The following is a 21749-nucleotide window of genomic DNA, read 5'->3' as shown; positions in this document are numbered from 1 at the left end:
ATAAATGCAAACAGGCCCCTGCCACTCTCTTCCACATGTATTGGTCCTGTTCAGCACTGGAATCATTTTTGATGTATAAATTCTAATCTCTTTCAACAATTTTAGATGTGCCCCTCAAGCCCTCTCCTCTTATAGGTATCTTTGGTGTCCCTCATAATTACGTTTTATCTAGTATTCAGTTAGGCACCCTGGCCTTCTCCACTTTACCAGAGAGACGTTTGATTTAGCTTTTTTGGAAACAACTGGTTGCACCCACCTTCACTCACTGGGCAAGGGATGTGATGTACTTTCTCCACTTTGAAAAATATAGGTTTTCCCTCTGTGGCTCAACTGCACAATTTTATTCTGCCTCGTAGCCCTTTTTAAACTGCTTTAAGAGTTTGCAGACATATAAATGTCCTTGAAGCCTGTGGCTTCCCTCTTCTGTCCTTTCACTATTTTTTTCTTTCTTTTGTTTCCTTCGTTTATCTTTTCCATATCTCTGGTTTCCTATTTACTACTCCTTTGTTCCTGTTTTTATATTATTGCTGGATTTATACAGTTTGTTTAGATAAAAAGACTTTAATGCCTTGATAATTGCTCACATTTGTTTATTATTGTATATGGTACCATGTAATATTCTTTCTTCTTCCTGAAAAACCAATAAACAAATTGATCATAAGATCCCATATGGCGGCCCATTACAATGCTTAGTTCTAGTGCCCATTAAATTTTAAAATCTGTTATTAAGGACAGGCTTACTTTTCTAAACCAAAAACAGATTTACTGTTGACCTGCAGTGGACCAGCATGGCCTTCAACGACTTCAGCGTGGAGTCCTACTATCTCAGAATAACAAAGGATAAAGAGAGAATAACTTTTATCCAATGAGGCTATTGGCTTTAGCATAAAAAAGACTTAATAATAATAACATCACTTTATTAACCCTTTACAATTTCTTGCATTAGGAATTATCTTTTTGCATACTCCAGCTTGCTCTCCATGAGACACACAGACACACAGATAGGGAGAGAGCCTGGGGTCAGAGCACAGGGTCAGCCATTGTACGGCGCCCCTGGAGCAGTTGGGGTTAAGGGCCTTGCTCAGGGGCCCAACGGAGTAGGATTTCTCTGTCGGCTGCGGGATTTGAACCAGCAAACTTCTAGCCATAGGCGCAGATCCTTAGCCACAGAGCCACCGCTCCGCCCTCCGCTTTAGCCTAAGAACATAAGAACGTTTATAGAGAGAAGGGATTTTGGCATATAGCTTGTTTAGGTATGAGCTATCAATAAGCTAACTAATGGATCCAAGGATGCTGTTTTTTAATATATAAGCCAGGGCACGACTTTCAACAATATAGCTACAGAAAGTATACAATCCTACATGTAATAAAAGACTTATTGGTCTATAATTGCTTGTTTGGATGAGTGGTACATTAGCAATCTTCCAGTCAAGTGGAGCCATCCCTGTCTTTAGTGACTATTAGACAACTGATAGCCTTTTAAACTGAGCCATTGTAGAGGGTAAAATTCTTCCTTTAATGCTTCCAACCATTAACCCAAACCCATGTCCCTTAAATGTATTTCTAACACAACACAATTCAGTGGTAACTGTAAAAAAACTACATAGGCTCAAAAGCAATAAAACAGAACATTTATTGGTAAGATTTTTAGAGGGACAAAGGCTTGGCTAATGGACAAGGATGAGTGGTTTACTGTCTGAATGAACTGAGGGATCCCCTCATGCACTAATACAGAATTCAAAATCCTAAGGATACAACACAGTTGAAGGTGTAGAAGGCTGAGGGCAGTGAACACTCAGAAGTATTAAAATAAAAGCTTGAGTGATGGGCATTGAATTTTTCCCTTTCCTTTTTGAATTTTCCTTTTAAACTTCAATTAATTAGGACAACGTATTCTGAACATATTCTACAGAGTTAGCACAGGTCCAAGAGCTCTGATTGTTCTAAATATTATCCTCCTGAATGATGGAAAAAGCAGACATTCACACAAGTCAAATAGTGGGGGGTGTCAAACTCCTGTCGATATTTGCACTTCAGATGTAGCTAGCATATAGTTCTTGAGTGGAACACAGAGATAGATCCAAAATTAAAAAGAAATATCACAAACCAAATACAAAATATAGAAATGTATCTGTCCAATATCAACTCTAGCTCTTCAGAGAGGACACTAGTGTGGTTCTTGCTGCATCTCCTCACAAAATTCAATTTTTTGTTCATTTATTTTAATGTAATTCTTTTAAGGTTGTTTTGGTCTTTACTGTTGTTGATTTAGCTATTTTATTCAGCATTTTAGGACTTATAAAAATATGTTTAGAAATTCAACTAGGACCTCTCACCTCAAGATTTCTAATATATTTGTAGAAGAAGACAGAGGTCAGGTATTAAACAGGCTGAGATACAAGAAAAATCAAAACCCCAAGGCAAGCAGGGTCCTGGATTCTGGTTGACTTGACACAGAATGACCCAAATATGTTGATTATTTAGTGGTATCTTATTAACTATGCAGCTACTTACTGTATATAATTCTTGTGGAAAAGTAACACATTTTGTATATTATGCTTTTGGGAAATAACAAATAATCTAATCTCTAATCACTGAAGTCCAAAGCAAAATCAAGCCTGTTGTAGGCTACTAATTTCAGGAGCCTGTACATGTTAAGAATTTAACATACAATACAACACATGCATCGCTTCCTAGTGCCTCTGCACAACAAAATAGCCCAAAACATCATCCACTCTATCTTCTCCAACCATTAAAACAGTTTGCATTCCCATGAAAAGAACACTACAAGACTCTGAAAAAGGCCACCTTTTCATGCTATTTAAAATACTGTAAACCATTTCTTTCTAGAAGAATTAATTTAATGTTATGTAATCAAAATACAAAAGCAACAAAAAACAACGTTAATTAAATCCATAGAAACAGCTGACTGGTTCCAGATGATTCATTTTGTCCCGATGCACAGCTGGAATTCCAACACAGGAGCCCCAACAAAATGCTGTTAATGAAATAAGGATTTAGAAAAGTATGATTTTTTATTTTGTTCCTTTATGTGTAGAAAATATTAAATCCATTAAATGTCTCACAGAAACACTGCTTATATAATGTTTATTGATTTTCAGCTCTCTTCAGCTTTTCTGTGTTCTTGCTGTGCTGGTATGGAGTAAATAGAGACAGAGAAAGCACAAACCAACTTACCAATAAGCACCAAGTGGCCCTTTTGGCAGACAGAGCCTCCTGTATCCCCACATTAAGCTCCATCAGCACCTTGCTGAGTTGGTTGATTTCTCTCATTTCCATGTTGCCTTGGCAACAATTCTTATTGATTTTCTTGACCTTCGGTGTCATAGCAACAACATCCTTGTGGAAAGCACCTTGTGATTTCAAGGGATCTGCAAGCTTGGCATCAATTACACTGTCCTGAAGAAGAGTTGACAGAAATAAATTATGAGTATTGCATTTGTGCATATGAGTATGTATACAAGTGGTAATGGTCTCTTGTCAAGATCAAATTGAGTGTCCTGCTTTGGTTTGATCACTAGTTTCTAAATGTGGGTACTGCATTCTGAAACATCTCATCACGTAGCATGCTCAGCAAAATTAGATAAACTTAGCATCAAGTTACTAGGACATCTCTAAATTCCTAATGAAAAGATAGAAATATTGACTTATCAAAAAGTTATTATCCATTTTAAATTGTGGATCTTTTAGCATTTTCAGGATTTAGGGCTGAAAAGTTTCAGAAACTGACAAAAGTTATGTAACGTACTTCCAGAGACTATCCATAAATTGCTCACTTCTTTGAAATCTGTAACTTCCATTAGTGAATAGTGAAGTTGTGGAACAGAATCTGACTAATTCTACAGGTAGATACAGTAAAAATATAGGGAACATCTGCAAAGGAACAATATATAATTCTTCAGCACTGTACAATAACCTCAGTAAGGCAATGTGTTGTGGGCAGTGTTTTTAAACTTGATATTGCCCCTGCTTGCTACTCAATCTCAAGCTATATCACTTGGATAAAAAAGAACAATCTGATCCAAACTGATCATCCCTGTCTGGTCTTCATCCCCTGAAAGCTGGATGTTCTAGGACATGATTAAAATGATATAGATTTAATGCAATTGTGATTGCAATCACAGGTGGACATTTTTTATTTAAAAAAATTACATGCCTAGCAAAAGATTGAGCATATTCTATCATACTGTAATGCATTTTGATAGAAGTAAATGGTTATTCCTTTTTGGACATTTCAGTTGAAAGTTGGAAAAACAATATTTTCATTTTTTTTCATTTAAATGAGCTACTACTAAGATATCTAAGGCTCCTTGCTGAAGGTAATTTCTGTTGATTTCAACCACATTTCCATCTGTAGAGAACCTTAGTGTTTCCAAACACCTCAAATCACCCATAGATGTCCAGATAGATTGAAGTCTTCAAAATTTAAGAGTTTTGAAGGCTAGCTGCTAAAGGGTTAGAGATTTTCTAGCAAGTGATCCATTTCTGTTATGTGATGTGTGTAAAATAGTCATGTTGGCACCTTAAGAATGTAGAATTACAATTTTACTTGCACTGTTGGACCCAAATTACAAAATTCTGACATCTGTCATTAGGGTGCAATGCTGTTTCAGACCCTAACTCAGCCTAACACAGTAACATATCTTTGTGAATTTGTGGCCACTGCAGGAGCTGCCCAGGTAAGTTGTCATATGAATACTTTCACCCTTAAGAGCCGGAGTATACTTTAAAATTGGCTTCTGCGTCTGGGCCAATGAGAGGACTTTTGATTTTCCTCTTTTACAACATTGAGTGCATGATACCAAAGTCAGAGAGTGTAAAGCACTTTAAAACAAACACAAAGTTGCTCATTTTTCTGAAAAGCCTGAAGAAACTTTCTTTTACAGAATCACTTCAAAAACATTTTAATTTTAGATAAAGCAGCTATTTGGACACTTATATTACTCCATATTCTTATCATATCTAAAAGGGCTCTCACAAAGGTAATAATTGTTGACACACTATTCTAAGCATTTCTTTATATTGGGCAAATATGGAAGTTTACTATTTAAGAATCAACTAATAAATGTGGGATACACAAATAAAGTTAGACTTTATCGGTAACAGTGTGTGGTCAAAGGGAAATGTTCACTCTTCAAAGATAAATCTTAAAAATCCAAAAAAAGGATGATAAAGAAACCTAACCACCATGCAGAAATGCATTGCTTTTTTGACCAGATAAATGTTTTCTTTCAAAAATAGTGATTGTTCAAAAAAACTAGAACTGCATGAAGCTTTCCTTTACAGGAGATAAAGCACCACATTGTTACTCTGTGAGAAGCCTTCATTCTATGCTATATGCTAAATTATGCAATGCATCAAGATTCTTTAAAGCAGTTTTTTTTTTGCTTATTTGAAGGGAACTCTCATTCTGCCTCTATGCTGTTAGGGTTATAAGGTCTTAATAAGCGTCAATTTGCAATGCTAAAAAGTTGAGTACTGTCTGCAACATCACATTAAAGCAAACTGGAGCTGAAGCTTCACCAGCTGAAAATCCTGTAATTTAAAGACACCTTTTCATGTATCCATCCTCTATTGTGAAGTCTGGAAATGGCTGCAACAACACAGAATAAAACAACAACCTAACCTTTTAACCTAACTGGTGGCAATGATCATTATGCCTGCTAGTCACAATTAACTGTTCTCTTTATAAATAGACATACACATGTACACTTTATTGTATACTGGTTGGATTCAAGGACATGTCTACTGATATCCTGGTGTTAGACAAGTCTCTGAATTGTTATCTGAGACTCCAGGCATTATTTTTTTCTTAAAATTCAAACCTACTGTATGTCTGAGGAAGTGGAACAGCAAACAGTCACTGCTCAGATAAGTTCAGATATTTCTGAATTACTTTCTTTTCAGATTGGTGAATAAGAAAATGCATAAGTTGGTGGATCTTAAGGTTGAGACAGAGTCACAACCATCTGGAACAAACAAGCCAGCCATGTTGTTGTGGGATCTGGGCTTGGGGAAATGTCTAATTCCACTACCAGTAACGTTTTCATATCCACTCCGGAATAAAGTATCCGCAACAAAGTATTTGGATAGATGTTTTTTTTAAGGAAAAATAAATCACAAATATACAATTTGCACAGTGAAAAAAGCCTAGAATTTACTGCTCTAATATGAAAAGTAACACATACAGATTCCCTGTTGTGGAAACTACTGAACATACAAAGAACTTCACAACTGGAATCAGAAATATGTCCATGCTGTTGAAATTTACCAATGAATCACAACAGCAAGACCTTCAATTATTTTATATTGGTTAAATAATGGTGGTTAAGCTATGTGGACAAAACACATGAGAGGAATTATCAAGTAATCAGCAGATCATACTAATTATAAAATGTTCTTTTGTTATTTTTGGGGGTCATTATTGCTATTCTACATCTAACACATTTATGTTTAAACATACTTGTAGTGTAAAATGAAAGAAAATGAAAAGACAAAATGAAAGACTGTAGTGTTGCAACCAGTTTTAAGTTAAAAGTAGTTTGAATTAGTGAATATTAGACCTCCAGTTTCCTATTAAAACATAATCAAGAGGCTACAAACATTTGGCTCTACCCTATTCTCTGTTCTCCATTGTTGCTCTTTTTGTGGGCCTACCAATATTGATTGGACTGTAAGACCTAAGTAAATTCCAGTAAGTTTAGCAGTAAACCAGCAGTATCTACATTTTAATGTCAGTGAACTGGAAAAGCATGCATCTCAAATTGGCTTGAGGTAGTTTCATGTCCTATAGACGGAAAAGGCAAAATCTGAAATAACAGTTTTCAAACAATTCTTCTATTGACTTTCTTATATCTGTTCCGTGATCAAGAAACAAAAGCCAATAATTCTTTAAATAGGTTTTAGAAAACGTAAGAATCTCAGACTCTATATGGATCACACTCCAAATATATAAATACAAAAATATGCAAATATTGTTATACACCACCAGCATTGTTATTAACATGGATCCCTTGACATTGTATAACATATAAATGTGTATATAGTGTATAACATTGATGTTATACACATATTGACAAATGGTGCTATACACAATTTAATAAAAAATATTAATGATAATTTAACACCATATCATTTGATTACAATTTTCTTTTTTAAATATTAAATCTGCAAAAGAAGAAGTGGTTACTATGGTAGACTTCAACTCTCTCCAAAGTGACAAGGAAAATGCCCACAAAAATGTCAGCAGCAGAAGCTGAAATGATTAATACCTTGCTTACTCGATTTGTTGGAGCACCAGGGAACACAAGGAGATGCCACATGGAAGTGCATCGTAAAAATGAGAACAGGTGGTACTTTCTCATTCAAATGGTCGTGGGAGTAGAGAACGTACTACCCAGCTATGTAGCTGAAACTGAAACCTCAACTTCTTTCAAACAATAGCTGAGTGATGTTGATAAAATTTTCTTTCTTCCCTCTGTGGGATGTTAATAATCATACGGCACTCAACTGTTGCAGCAACAAAGGTCTTTTATTTTACATGCATGGGAGTTACAGTTTGCTCCAAAAGAGTACACCCTGCAACTCAACTTTTTTCTCTAACTGGACTGCTTTTTTTCTCTCAAAGTGCTAGACTGTGGTGGGGGATACAGTCTTACTTTGTCTTCAATCAATCCAGTTTACCACTTCAAAACCAGTTTTGCGATGGCTAGCATCCTCCAAATAAGGAGTTGTTTTTCAGCTACTTATTTGGAGCTTATACTTCTTCTCTTGTCTTATGATCTTCCCTTGACCCTCATTCTGTCAACTATTCTTAATCTCATTATAATTTATTTTACATTTCTTTGCTTGTTTTATTCATTAAACAGTCAAAAATGTAACTGTAACAATATTCTTCACATATGCAGATTCATATACTGTATGTATGCATATTCGTACTTGTTAACATTTTGCTTTAAAAAAGATTCAATCTTCAAAAGACGAAGTGGTTATTATCGTAGACTTGCACTTGTTTGTAATCATTCAGTTTCATTCAATTTCTGAAATAGTAATAGCTGACTTCCTCTTACCTTGCTTGTGGTTGTTGGTTGCCATGGCGAGTGCTTCCTACCTAAGCTTGCTTGTACAAAATTGCTTTCTAAAACTTATGAGTACAAAGTCCGTGGCTCATAACAGATATGTACAGTACAAAAAAGTCTTCACAGATCAGTTAGATACAAAATACCAAATGGGTTATTTTGAATCTCTTGCATATCACATTTCTTATGTTCTCATGTTCAACTTCCATATCCTCTTCATAAGTTTTGTTCTCAAGATTAATCACCCATCTTACATTTATAATGCATGTTTGCTTCCTATATGTACTGTAATATTCAATAGTTGCCCATGTTAAATTTCATTTGTCAACCAGTTAGACCAGTCCTGGACAATAAACTGTAAGTTTTTTTGTATTGCCTTTGTTCTAGGTTTTTTGCTACTACAACTTTTGTGTTCTCTGAAAATTTGACAAGTTGCTAGCTACAGTAGAGCTAGATCATTTATGCAAATCTGAAAAAAACAGGGTTAGAACAGATCCCTGAGGTATTTCACTAATTACCTCATTCCAATTAGAGTTCTCTCCTGTAATTTTAACTCTGTTCTGCTCATTAACCAGTTCTCAATCCATTCACATACATTAAATTAGGTCAGAATGATCTCTTTGCATTTATTAACCACATCCAAGGCTTTCAGAAAATTATAAATAATGCAAATATACTTGTACTACCTGTATCCTTGGCTTTTTATGTATCTACTTAATGCGAAATGGAATTAACAACTATCAGAGGGCAGCACAGTGATGCCTTGCAATGCTGCTGCATTAATGTGTGCATGTTTGTGTACTGTATTTGAGTGCACAGCGATGGACTGGTGTCCTGTCCAGGGTGCATCCCGCCTTGTACCTGTTGCTTGGTGGATAAGGCTCTGAGCCCCTGTATTAAATAAAGAGGTTTAGAAAATGGATTAATAGATTAAGAGCTAAAAGGATGCTAAATATCTGGACAAGGTAACATTACAGAAATATGAATGTGTATCTTCTATAAAAGCTTGATCAAGTCTTTTAATGGTCTAATCTCTGCACAGATTTGTCTTTCTCATCATACGATCAATGTGTCACCACACAATGACACATGGAAGATGGCAGACCTATAATTTACAAAATGAGGAGCAGTTGCTTCGTTTAAAAGTAAATTGCAGAAACAAATGCAATTAAAAATAGATCAAACCTAGTGATAAGCATACAACTATGTTTTTTTTGTCACCTTCAATCAATATTTTGTGTAATAAATGCATTCATATTCAAATAATATCTTCATTGCTATTCATTCTGAATCTATCCACTTAGCTTAATGTTAGTACTCATTTAATTTTATTGGGGATTACACTTTGATATAACTGGATATTCTTTTTACTGCAGCTCTAACTGTGGTTTTCTGTTTTTCACACCAATGAATCAGAAAAACAACATGTAATCCTCAGTAGCATTTGATCTATACTGTAGATGTACTACATTAATTGCAGTAAAATTTTTACTGCGTTTTAATCCTCAGGTAGAAAAATAATGAAAACCTAAAGAACATGTTAAAAAAAGCTGGTTTTCCATTAATTACAGGATGGTAAGGATACAGGCCTATAGCATGATTGATGACTATTTCTACAATAACACAATTCTGTGCAAACTATGCACGTACAGTATGCAAATTGTGTGGAAAGACAGAAGCCATGAGAGTAACAATATGTATATAGTACTTAAAATAATGGTTCTTACTATCAGACATGCCTGGACAGCACTCATGGAAATCAGTTGTAATGAGCTGAATCTTTCCTATAAAAAGCTCTTTAGCAGGAGTGGTTTATCTAAACATACAGTAGATATCAATCATTTGCTCTCTCCTTCATTTAAAGACTTTCCTTCATGATGTTTGCTGCTCAGCCACCCCAACCAAGCACATCTTCCTGATCTTGATCAATTCACTATGGGGTGCAGATAGTGGAGGAGCAGGATTACCTTGTCAATAGGGCCAATTTACCTCCCTTCTATCCAAACAAGTTAAAACCACATTACACCCTAGCATTCATAATATGCAGGTCCAATGAGCTCATATACAGTATATCTCGAGAAAGACATTATTTTATCTAAACATTTCTTAGTTTATAATATTTTATATTCAACAAAAAAAAAACTTCTAAATGAAATTTCTCCTATAGCTCCACGCAAGTTCAAAAGCACTGCACATTCCACATAAGATGCCTTTCTTCAGGCGCACCTTCTGATAAGGCACATCTTTTTAATATAATTTGCATTTTTTAGTTTTAGTGTGTAATTTTACATTGTCCTTTGTAGATGCAGCCTCTATGAATTTAAACTTGTGATTGTTATTGCTCATGTCTAATTGCACTGAATTTGCAGGTGAATCTGTAGTCATTTCCGAAATCTTTGTGAATGAAGCTCATAATGTGCATTACAGCTGCTAAATATCAGCTGCCATTATCTTCATTGTTCTGTACATTCTACTCAACAGTAAGATGATTAACAAAAAATCTTTAAGAAATTCTGAATTATACAGTGATACGTTTATGTGTGAATAAGTACACCGTAAGAAAAAAACAACACTTTTAAATTGTTTTTTATGGTTTGTATATTTCTTTAACATCTGCTGCAGTCTTGAGAGCTTTCTGGCACTAAGATAATTAAGGAAAAATTTCATATCCACTGAGCTACTGGCAGCTTAAAGAACAGAAACAGATTAGAGTTTGAGTGGAACAAAGCAAAAGGAGAGAAAAATAAACTTCTGTTCTCTATCATGATGTTAAAAATGCCCTTTATAAAGTAACATGCTGCTTGGCAAGTTCAATTTTTTTTAAAAAATGTTTCAAGCCTGATGAAGGGGTTTGACTTCATCTTATGCAAATGTTAAGCACTTGGCTCTAATATTCCCTGTATTGTTGAGGTGTTGTGACATGTCTTATATGTCCTTTTGAATGCAACAACTGTACAGGCTACAAAGAAAGGCACAGGCACAAAGAATGAAACTGCGTCATCCACTAACTAACCAATGGAATTTTAAGGAAAGTGAATCACTATCCTGGCATGGTTTTTTAAAGAACCATCCTACGTTAATCATATATGGCATGAAGAAGTAAAAATGGTAATTAGTCTAAGTGTTTTCTCTATATTTATACAAACCCTGGGTAATTCTGCAATATCGATTATATTATTTATTTCAAGAAAATGTATTTTGATGGACAAAATATACAAAGTAATTTATATATGCAAAGTTCTGAAATCACAGCTCCAGCATTTAATTTACTGTCATTCAAAACTGGTAACATGGCACAATTAAATTTAATTTTCAGCTATAGGACTCACAACTATAACTTGCCTTACTCAATATTTTTAGGAATGCCATGTTGTGACTCTATATGGAAATAACTGTTTGTTATAGAACCTGAATTTCAAGTAAAAAAAAATTGAAAGGCAAAATACAGAAGAAACATGTAGAAATGCCTGAAAGGAAAGTTATTTTTTTATATTAATTAAAAGCAAATTATTAGAATTCTCATACTGTAGATGTATCAGAATTGTATTTTGGTACCCACACATAGCAAAACACATTATAGACAATTTTGATAACTGGTATCTAATAGAATGAAAATGACTCAAATATTCCCACATTTGTCACAGTGTTATGGCACTTAGTAACAGCACAAACAGGACTGTTTCACACAAAGCCCTACTTCTACAACATCGTCAAAAACACAAGGACCCTTACAAAACCATTTGGCAGTTAGCATCTAATTGAACCAAGGATCACATCCAGCTGTTTCTTTGAAGAAGTCAGGGTATCACCTGCACATGGCTAGTTAGATTATTTCATACTCCATACAACCCTTTGCATAAACAACTGCCCCCTGTTCTTAATTTTAAGCAAAATTCTAAAGTCCATTGAGATTTTGAATACTTGCATCAGGTCCACCTGTAATATTCTCTGTCCAATACTAGAGGTTCAGTTCCATTTGCCTGTCTGTGTAGGCCATTCCTTTGAGCCCAATAATTTATCACTTTGCTCTTCTCTGGCTGGATTCCAGAGTAGCGGTGTCTATTTTGTAACATATATGAATATAGAATATTCAAAATGAGGCCTTCCTAGTGTATTGTACAAACTTAACATCATTTGTTTTAAATTCTTCTCTTAAAACTAAAATCCTACTATCTTTTTTCTTTTACATATCTAGAAGATATAATTTAAGAGTCAACAGAAACCACTTCTGTCTTCTTCTAAAGTATCATCTTCAATCTTTGTATATTTATAATGCAGGCAATAACTGCTTGCATGAATTTTCATTTACCATATTCATTTTACAAGTCTTGAAATTTGTCTTCTTGAATTTTCTTTACATCTTCCACAATGTTTGCTAATCCTTTTCAAATTGAGGATTCCTGCAAGATTGATTCAATTACTATATATATACTAAAATCTTAATCATTTATGCAAATTTTGCTCTCCAAAGTTCCTAAAATATATCCTTGTGGTACTCCACAAATAATGTCAAATGAGTTTAAGCATTCTCCTGTTAAGTAATCTGTACTCTGTTTTTTATCCACTAAGTATCTCTCAATGGCAATAGAAACATTACCTTGAATGCCTATCACCCACTATCTGAAAATTAATCTTTTATGAGGAACCATTTTGATGTCACATTTTGTCTTACTCTAAAACCATTTTGTATTTATTTTATAGAAATCAGTATTTGTTTAAAAGTCTCCACTTCTCCTTCTAGAAGCATTTTATTAGCATGTAATTTGATGGGGAACAAATTCCTTTTAGTCAGACAGGAAGTTTAGTGCATTACCTGTGACAATTAAGCATTTTTTTTCATTAATTTGTTCCTTAACAACCCCATTAATGCAATTGTAAAGCATTTTCTGATTAATATTATAATAAAATTACACTGGACTATTACTTGCTCTGAAACTGTCATTACTATACCTCATGCTCAATGCACCATTTTTTTAAGTTATCAAATTGTCTGAAAATTTTCTTTAAATAAAAAAAGCAAGTGGATCATGTAGTATTAGTTTCTTATGTCCACAGCAGCAAAGGATCATCTGTCTCAACTTCAACTTCTTCTTTACCATGTATTACTTTCCTTTTTGACATTTAAATGTTATTACCTGCCAAAAAGCTAAGCATTTTCAACTGTGAAGATGGATACAATATGTCAAATTTGAGTTATTTGATTTTTTGCATCTGCAGAGAGCTGTGAATCAGGATGAATTTGTAATGCGTGTTAAATCAGACATCAGTTAAATTTAGAGTTTCTTGGTAAATTAAAAAAAAGATGATCTGTACTGTACAGTACATCTCTGTGCACTCTGTTCATACTAAGCATGATCTCTAAAAACTGCTGTGGTTGTCAATCAACATTTGAAATAGAATAGAATAGTTACCCTGACTTGAGAGCTACAAATTTAGAATGATTCTTCAACACCAGAACTATTTCTGCTCATCTGAAACAAAAAAATGGAAAGACAAGTACAGCATAATTTACAACTGAAGCCCTAAATCTTGTATCTTAAATTAGACATATGATTTTCTATTTCTATTATGCATTAACATCCTGCTCAATAACATAAATACAATATATACCATAGAATGGTATGTATTGTATTGTATTTAAAACCATAACATCTTAAGAAGTTGTACTTTCCATTTCACATGAGTGTATATGTAATTGTTTTTCTTCCCCAATAAAGAATGTAATACTGTACATGTAGCATAAATAACTTACTACTGTATAGTGTAGTATGAATAACAACTTAAGTATAGGTTGAATAATAACTTACTATAATAAGGATACAGCACAGTAATATTCTTACAGAGCAAGCTTTGATTTAGAATCATAAAGGCTTTTTAAATTTTATTTTTTATTACATCATTTTCCATACATTTCCAGCATTAAGTTACCAAATCAATCACTTTGAAATATGCAAATAGGTTTCATATTAGAATTTACTCGAAGCCTCCCCTGTTTTCTACTATTATTTGTATCATTTACCAATCTTTATTCAAATTGGCTGTCCTGACCTGATTTTTCAAGATTTTGAATAGTGTTCTCTCGACACGCTTTGCAAACGGGAGTGTCTCATGAGCTCAATTGCCAATCTGAGGGTTTGTTAAACGTATTAATAATAATTTATTTGACTTATATAGTGCTTTTCAGGGAACTCCATTAAAAGTGCTTTACAGGTAATGGGGACTTCCCTCCCCCACCACCAAGTATGTTTACCATACATGAGCTATATGTAGGGAGAACAGAGTAATGAAGCGAATTAATAAATGGGGATTATTAGGAGGCCGTGATTGATAAGGGCCAGGGGGAAATTTGGGGTTACAAATTGCAGTTACCCCTATGCTTTTTAAGAAACACCCTGGAATTTTCAATGACCACAGAGAGTCAGGACCACCTTTTTTATGTCTCATCTGAAGGACGGTGCCTTTTTTAGAGTATAGTGTCCCCATCACGATACTGGGACATTAGGACCTACACAGACCGTAGAGTGAGTGCTCCCTTTTGGTCCCACTCACACCTCTTCCAGCAGCAACCTTAGCTTTCCCAGGAGGTCTCCTACATTATCTAGATACTGGCCAGACTCACAAAAAAACCCACTTAGCTTTGGTGGGTAGCCATTTGAGAGTTACAGTGTGATATAGCTGCTGGTTATAGTTTTAAGCAGCAGCTATATCACCCTGTGCACACCCTTTTTGTGCCTGTCTGATCTCCCTTTGATTTATTACTCTTTCTCTAGTGGTGTGCCAGAAGATAAAGAACTCAGGTGCTTCAAAATTGTATAAACTGCTCAGATGTCTTTTTGGCATATCTTTATTTACTTCAATTATAGTTAGTTCCACCCTATATTTTCTATTTTTTGACACCCTATTGGTAACTATGACTTACATAATATAAAATAGTTATTATATACAGTATAATAAATACTTTACAGGAAAGTTTGATTCACTTGTTACCTACTTTTATTTAATGTGCAATGACAAAATACTTATTCTCACACATTATGAAATAAGACTAGATATTTAAATTCAATTAATACAGTAATGTTTTCTTAGACCCTATATTTATTCTGTAGTTTGCTTGTAGAAGAGTATATTACTTTGTAGCGTTTTACTATAGCAAAATTAAAAACTAAATGATCAAATAAAACAGCACAACCTAATACCTTATTCAGAGAAATAATTAATAAAATAATGCTTAATCATTTATGAAGCTACAAAACATTACTATAATTTAAAGTTGATAAAAAGTTGGTAGTTTTCCCTCTTCCACATGAAAAAATATGTAGTTTGAGAAAGAAGATTATATTTTTGGAAAGACCCTAGAGGAAATATTGGATATAGACAGTTAAGCTGATGAGAGCTTAGCTTGTTTGCTGCATACAGTAGTAAAGCAACAACATGACATAAAATTTAGATTTCTATTTAGAACACAAACATCTCACCAAATGTAAGGTCAAATAATTAATGAAGAACTAATAGAAAACAATAAAACTGTAACATAAATTTTACATTCTAATTTCTGCAGATGTCAGAGCAAATCAAGTTTATCAGCTAAACATTTAACAACTGAAGGATGACAAAAAACAAATAAAACAGGACGTGATGTTGTTATTTATCTCATTTAGGGCACATTTGTATTCACAGTTGAAGACAATACTGAAACTTAAAAACAGAAACGTGCTTTACTCTTTTAGAATATCCAGAATTTATTATTATTTTCTGATATAACTCAGGATTTTTTGGAAAGTTAAATCAATAGCTGTTTGAAATAACGAGCAAAATCCATTCTTCATGCACAGCCCTCAAAGGCTATATGAGGGCTATATATGTGTTTTTATGGGTCTGACACTTTATGATTGTTTAAATTTTACTGTATCACATTCAGCTTGAGTTTCCACATTCTCTCTTTTGTTCTCTAAGCTTCGGGATTGGAGTTGAACCATTTCTTGTGTTCATATAATAAGCTCAAATCCTGATTCTTCTCACAATGCCAAATGAATTTAGTGAATCAAATGAAGGAATCAGTCAGGGACTCTTGATTTTTTGGATTCACCGAAATGATGTGTTCAAAAATAATCAAAAATAGTTCGCAAAACAGAGGACTTCAAGGAAAACCAGTAGGAACATGAGGAGAATATAGAAACACCATGTAGATAGCACCTCAGGTCTGGAATTGAACCCAGGGCCAGCACTGCAAGGCAGCAGTGCTAACCACTGCACCACCCTGCCACTAGAGACCTGATCCAAATATTCAAAATCTTCAAAGGCACTGACAAAGTCAACCCAGTGAACTTCTTCAATATTAGCATTAAATCACTGACAAGAGGTCACAAGTAGGAGCAATGTGGAAGTGCATTAAAATCAGAGAACAGTAGGCTTCTTTCAATGTCTGGATTACATCCTCAAATCAATTATCTAAAATCTACCAAATGGACTAAATGTCCTGAATGACCTCATTTCATTTGTGGCTTTTTTATGCTATTACATTTCATGCTCTGGAAGTCTACAAATTTGCTTTGGCAAAATTGTACAAAGTTACAACTTTTGTTGGTTATTATAAAAGGTCTTTGGTTAGCAAGGTGATCTGTTCTTAATATTTTACTAAAATATTATTCTTTTTGTTAACATAGCAATACACCTAGTTGTGAGAACTGAAGGATATATTGACAGTTATCATTACTTAACTCACATATCAGAATGTGAACTCCCTGTGTTTAATGAAGCAGAAAAATGCAAAAAGAAGAAATATATTTTATATTTGTACACACCCCAAGCCATGTGTTGCATCCTACAAAAGGCAGCAGGACTACAAAACAAATTCAGATACATACAGTGGCTATCAAAAGGCAAAACACTATAATATCAAGGTGAAAACTAAATTTTACAGATCCTCATAAATTAAGTATAAATATAAAATATAAAATAGAACCAGAAACAACCCCAGTTTAGTCAGACTTGATTTAATTCACAAAAATATCAATCTAATTGCTTGAACAAACTTCATCCTTGAAAACCAGCTCCAGGCCAGTGTTGTTTTTTGTTTCCATTTCATGTTTCTCATGAAGGTTCCATTCATTTTTTTAATAAAACTGTAACAATAATTTGCCAAATTACATCATATACCATAAATATTGCAGCTGTGTTTTTAGTACACTTATGTGACATTAACAATGTTGAAATATTTTTGTTCTTACATCAGTCCAATTTGCACAAGGGCCTGCAGCTTTGAAAAACCTACAACGAATAAAGCCAGTCTGCAATGAGAATCTGATCTATTTTCCTGCATTGCACTGAAAAGGTAAGAGCAAAAGAAAAGAAAAAAAGTAGGATATTATGTACAATTCGTGTGCAACATTTAGTGAAACATACCATCCAACACCAGTATAGTGGCTCCAGGCGTTTCCATTCCAAGTAACTCTCCAGCAGAGCAATCTCAGACTGCAGCATCTTCAAGATCTACAACACAAGGGAGGTTATTGAAATACACATAGCACCATGCTGCTCAGCTCAGTAGGCATACAAGCAGACTCTGCAATGACAGAAGAACCATCCTGTATGTTCCACAGGCAAGAACTGTGAGGGATCTGGTTTAACTATGAATGTCACAGAACGACAAACACAACAAAGAATTAACGTCAGAGTACATTGTCTTTACTTACAGTAATTGCACTATGATGACATCATATATGTGTAGTATATGAAGAGCTCATAAATATAGGTAGCTTGTTCCAAAAGCATGATTGTTTTATAAACTAGAATGGTGCCATGTTATTAATGTCATGTTTTAAAATAACACGGTGAAGTATCCCAAACTGCAAAGAGAGAAAAATACCCCAAAACAAAGTATGTGATTTCCCACATCCTAAGAGCATTTTGATGCTAATTTTCTGAATCAGTAAAAAAAAAGTGTCTGAACAAACAGCCTCAAGGCAAAACCCAAAATAATACTAAATAAATAACAACATAACAAATTCTGTACTGTGTTTATTCAAAATTGTTCAAAGCAACAATAGACCCACTGGGAGCTCCCTGTTGCAAATATTTTCTGTAATGGAAATGCTTTCCATGCCTGGAGGTCCTCGCTCAGGCACAAAAAAGAGAAATATGTCTGCTGTTCCTTCCAAATGGATCTTGTTCTCTGCAAAATTCTTAATTCAGATCTTTCCCAAGTTGTTCAATGCCTCAATATCTCCAAAAAAACAAAAAAGTCAAAGGAGTTTATTCTAATGATCAGTACAAATGCAAACCTTCGTGATACATTGTGAACGTAATCACATTTTAATTAAATCAAACTTGCAGTTATCTGTGTTAGGGGACAGTCTGTGCTGAACTAAGAAAACACTAAACCGAGGCATTAAGAAGGTGCAGATAATGTTGCTTAATTCTGTTGTAAAGCAGAATATTTCACTGTTTATCACATGAAATGGTAGCTTGAAAAATTAAAAAATGAGTCACTAGGTGGATCAGCTAGTAAATGATTCTGCTCAGAGCTTAAGTTGGGTTCTCTGGATCACTGCTCAACTTATAAACATAAGACAGTTCCATAAAAAAGGGACTTTTCAGCTGATCTTGCTCGTTAGGTAGTGTGCTGCAGCAGAGGAACCTGGAGTGATGACAGAATCAACTCAGACTGCTAAAGCCAGTGGGCGATCACTCCAGACACAAAACAGAATGTTAGTATGCAGTCTGCAAGACACTGCAGTGAGCCGATTTATCTCACTATAAAAGAGAATGGGAACAAACAGAAAGCGTCTTACTCCCAGGGAGATAGAATGGTGAACGGTAAAGTCTCAGATGAGACAAAACAGCATCTATTATACCAATGGACAACTTCTTGGTTATATCAATTAGAGATGCACATTATAAATACAGCTGCAGTGTCCAACTTATTTAGCCCCAGCCTCAGGCAAAACTGAGTAAAAAGAAAACAACATCTACAAAGAATATAAAATTGACTTATCTAAAGAGACGGGTAAAGTTAGTGTTCAAGAATCTGAACAATAGAGGATAAGTCTAGATCTCAAACCTAAACCAAAAACCAAAATAGGGAGCATTAAGTGCAATAACATTGGGTTGGTTTGAGTACTGTTGTTTCCTGTTGTGGAGATACAGAATGTGTTCAGTGTGGAGGCAGAGCTCTCACCAGAAAATGACACATTGCCTCAGTAACCACATCTGAGAAAAGTTTAAGAGCTAATGAGCCTCAGCTGTGAGAACACTTTAAGTACTGTATAAGCTGAACACTTCCCAAAGAAGCCAACAGCCTAGTCTTGCACTAGCTGCAGGCGAGAGAGGAAGTGAGAGATCAGATTCTCTGTATGCAGAGGTTCGGCTGTGAGAGAGCCAAGCCGAAGCAAGACAGCAGTGGGTGTAATGTGCTGTTGGTGCAGGCAGTGTTAGGAGAGTGCGTCTGTCTTACAGTTGCCAGAGAGATGGCAGCCTATTGGCTGCAGCTAAACCCCAATTAAGGGACAGTGAACCACAGTTCTGGAAGAAACTGGGAAAAACTTTGGAGCCTTAAAACAGAAGGGACCAGGAAGAACTGTAGTCTTGAAGGGGACTGTGTGACTGTAGCCTTAAAAGACTGTTTAGTGTATGGAGCCTAGAGAGTTAAAGGAAAGGTAGCCTATTACAGTGTGGAAGAAAAGGGCTATCAAGGAGGTCAGTGTGTAGAGTGAGTTGAGTATAGGAGCTACTGTATTAGTGAGGGATGCAGTGATGGCGGGGCACAGGTGCGAGGTGCGCCAGCATCTCTACGTGTGACAAAGCAGTGAAGGCTAGAAAAGGAAAAGCTGCACCAGCAGCCACAAAGGCACAGCATGGGGCAGTGAGAGTTAGGTGCCAGAATTGTTCTGTGTCTATTTTAATTAGGGAGAGTGTGCCGAGTCTCGCTATGAGTGGATAAGTGCTATGAGAATGTATAGTGTGTAGTTACATTAAGAGTTATGGGTGCAAGAGTGAGGCGTGTCTGTCTCAGTGTGTGTGAGGCCCAGCCTGGTGACATTAGGAGCATTTCATCAGCTGGAAACAGACCTGGAAGTCTAAGGGCTAACTGGCTGTGACTGGACCAGTGGCTGTCTTGGGGAAGCAGGAAGCTCCATGAGACATCTAGGAGCCAGAGGTTCCATGTGAGCAAGAGAGTAGGAGGCTCCCTGAGCTTCTCAGGGTGACGGTTGGAAGTGAACCTCGTTTAGCCCAGGGAATTGTGAGCAAAAGACTCGGCAAGGGACCTTTATGTTCTCAGAGGAGATCATATAGTACAGTGGCATAAGTAAATTAAAGACTCTGAATCTCAGTCCATGAGCCAAGGGCCCCAAGGTCTCTGACTATGTGGCACTACGTGTTCCTGGTGTCCTGGTGAGGGGCCTGAGTCATCACCACTCTCAGATAAGGGTGCTTGCTTACGTGTGAAAATGGTCCGTAGGCTAAGAGGGACATATCTGTAGGAAGGAGTTCCCCAAGGTGGCAGCGACCACCCGTGTGCTGTCACACTGTATATTGTAAGGAAATACAGCAAATGTGTTATGTCTGATACTTAAAGTGGAATTAAGCAGCAGGTGTGAGTTGTAAGGTGAACCCACGTATAGGACAAAAGTAGAGAAGCTGCAGGCAGTGAGGTGTTGTAGCAGGCTAGTGACACAGGCACAATGGTGACCAGCATGCAGGTAATTGTGGTGTTGTCAAAGAGTCCAGATCTTTGGTCAAAAGCAAAGCGTGATTTAAATCTGGAGATGTGCAGAGGTGTAGCACAGTGAAGGCACAAAGACAATTCCACAATCATAGACATTATAAGCAGGAAATGTTTGTAGCACAAGAAATATAGAGTTTCAAGGCGCAAAGGGGCAAATACAGAAGAACGCTGAATGCTAACTTTATTGAACAGCATAGCTTCCAATGAAAAGCTAACTGAAAACCATGGAAACTACTTCCCCCCATAATTTTGCAACATAAACCCCCAACGTCCCCTGGAAAAGGGAAAGAACAACTATTGTTCAGTTCTACAATACACCACAGGGTAACATTTGATAGGTATTCCAGATGAGTTCAGCAAGATCTGTAGAGAATTTCCACATCAGTGCACCAAAGGTTATTAATCATGAAACACATTCCACCTCCTTTCTTTTTGCTGGTAGTATCAGCTGTCAATTCTGTATACCATGAATCCAGAAGGTTGTGCAGCAGTATCGGGAATGCTGGGTTTTAGTCAAGCTTCAGTGAAACAGGAGACGCAGCAGTCTCTCATGTTGTGCTGAGTGTTGATCTGACAGGGAATTTAGTCAATCTTACTGTCCAGTGACTGCATATTTGAAAGCAGGATACTGGGGAGTGAGGATGCTGCCGGAGTCAAACTAACATGCAATTTCTCCTATCTCACTTCCTCTTGTATTTGTGTCCCTGTTTGCCCTATGCTTGAGAAGCAAAGCCATGTACTTTCATTTCCACTGAAGTCAGATTCGAGGCTCCAAATCTCAGGTCCAAGAATCTTTGTAGACCTTTTGTAATGGCCACATGTATTTTTTACACAAAAAATGAGACATAACATGAAAATAATCAACATAAACTAGAGAGAAACGGCACCATCTCGGTAACTGAGCTGCCAATTGTGTGTGGAACAGT

At 35.7% G+C, this 21749-nt stretch overlaps 1 protein-coding gene across 1 annotated transcript in view; it reads right to left on the bottom strand.

Moving 5' to 3' along the window:
- The window catches only part of tedc1 (tubulin epsilon and delta complex 1), a 72136-nt gene that overhangs the window by 7148 nt on the left and 43239 nt on the right, over positions 1-21749 (bottom strand). Inside the window, exons 6-7 of the mRNA XM_088925094.1 lie at positions 17502-17588; positions 3199-3420 (exon numbers count right to left, since the gene is read on the bottom strand). Of these exons, the coding sequence (XP_088781220.1) occupies positions 3199-3420; positions 17502-17588 (309 nt within the window). The remainder of the gene's footprint in view (positions 1-3198; positions 3421-17501; positions 17589-21749) is intronic.

This window comes from Atractosteus spatula, chromosome 9 (assembly GCF_055471065.1).
Source record: "Atractosteus spatula isolate fAtrSpa1 chromosome 9, fAtrSpa1.hap1, whole genome shotgun sequence".
NCBI classification, from domain to species: Eukaryota; Metazoa; Chordata; class Actinopteri; order Semionotiformes; family Lepisosteidae; genus Atractosteus; species Atractosteus spatula.
This window is presented reverse-complemented; position numbering and strand designations above follow the sequence as displayed.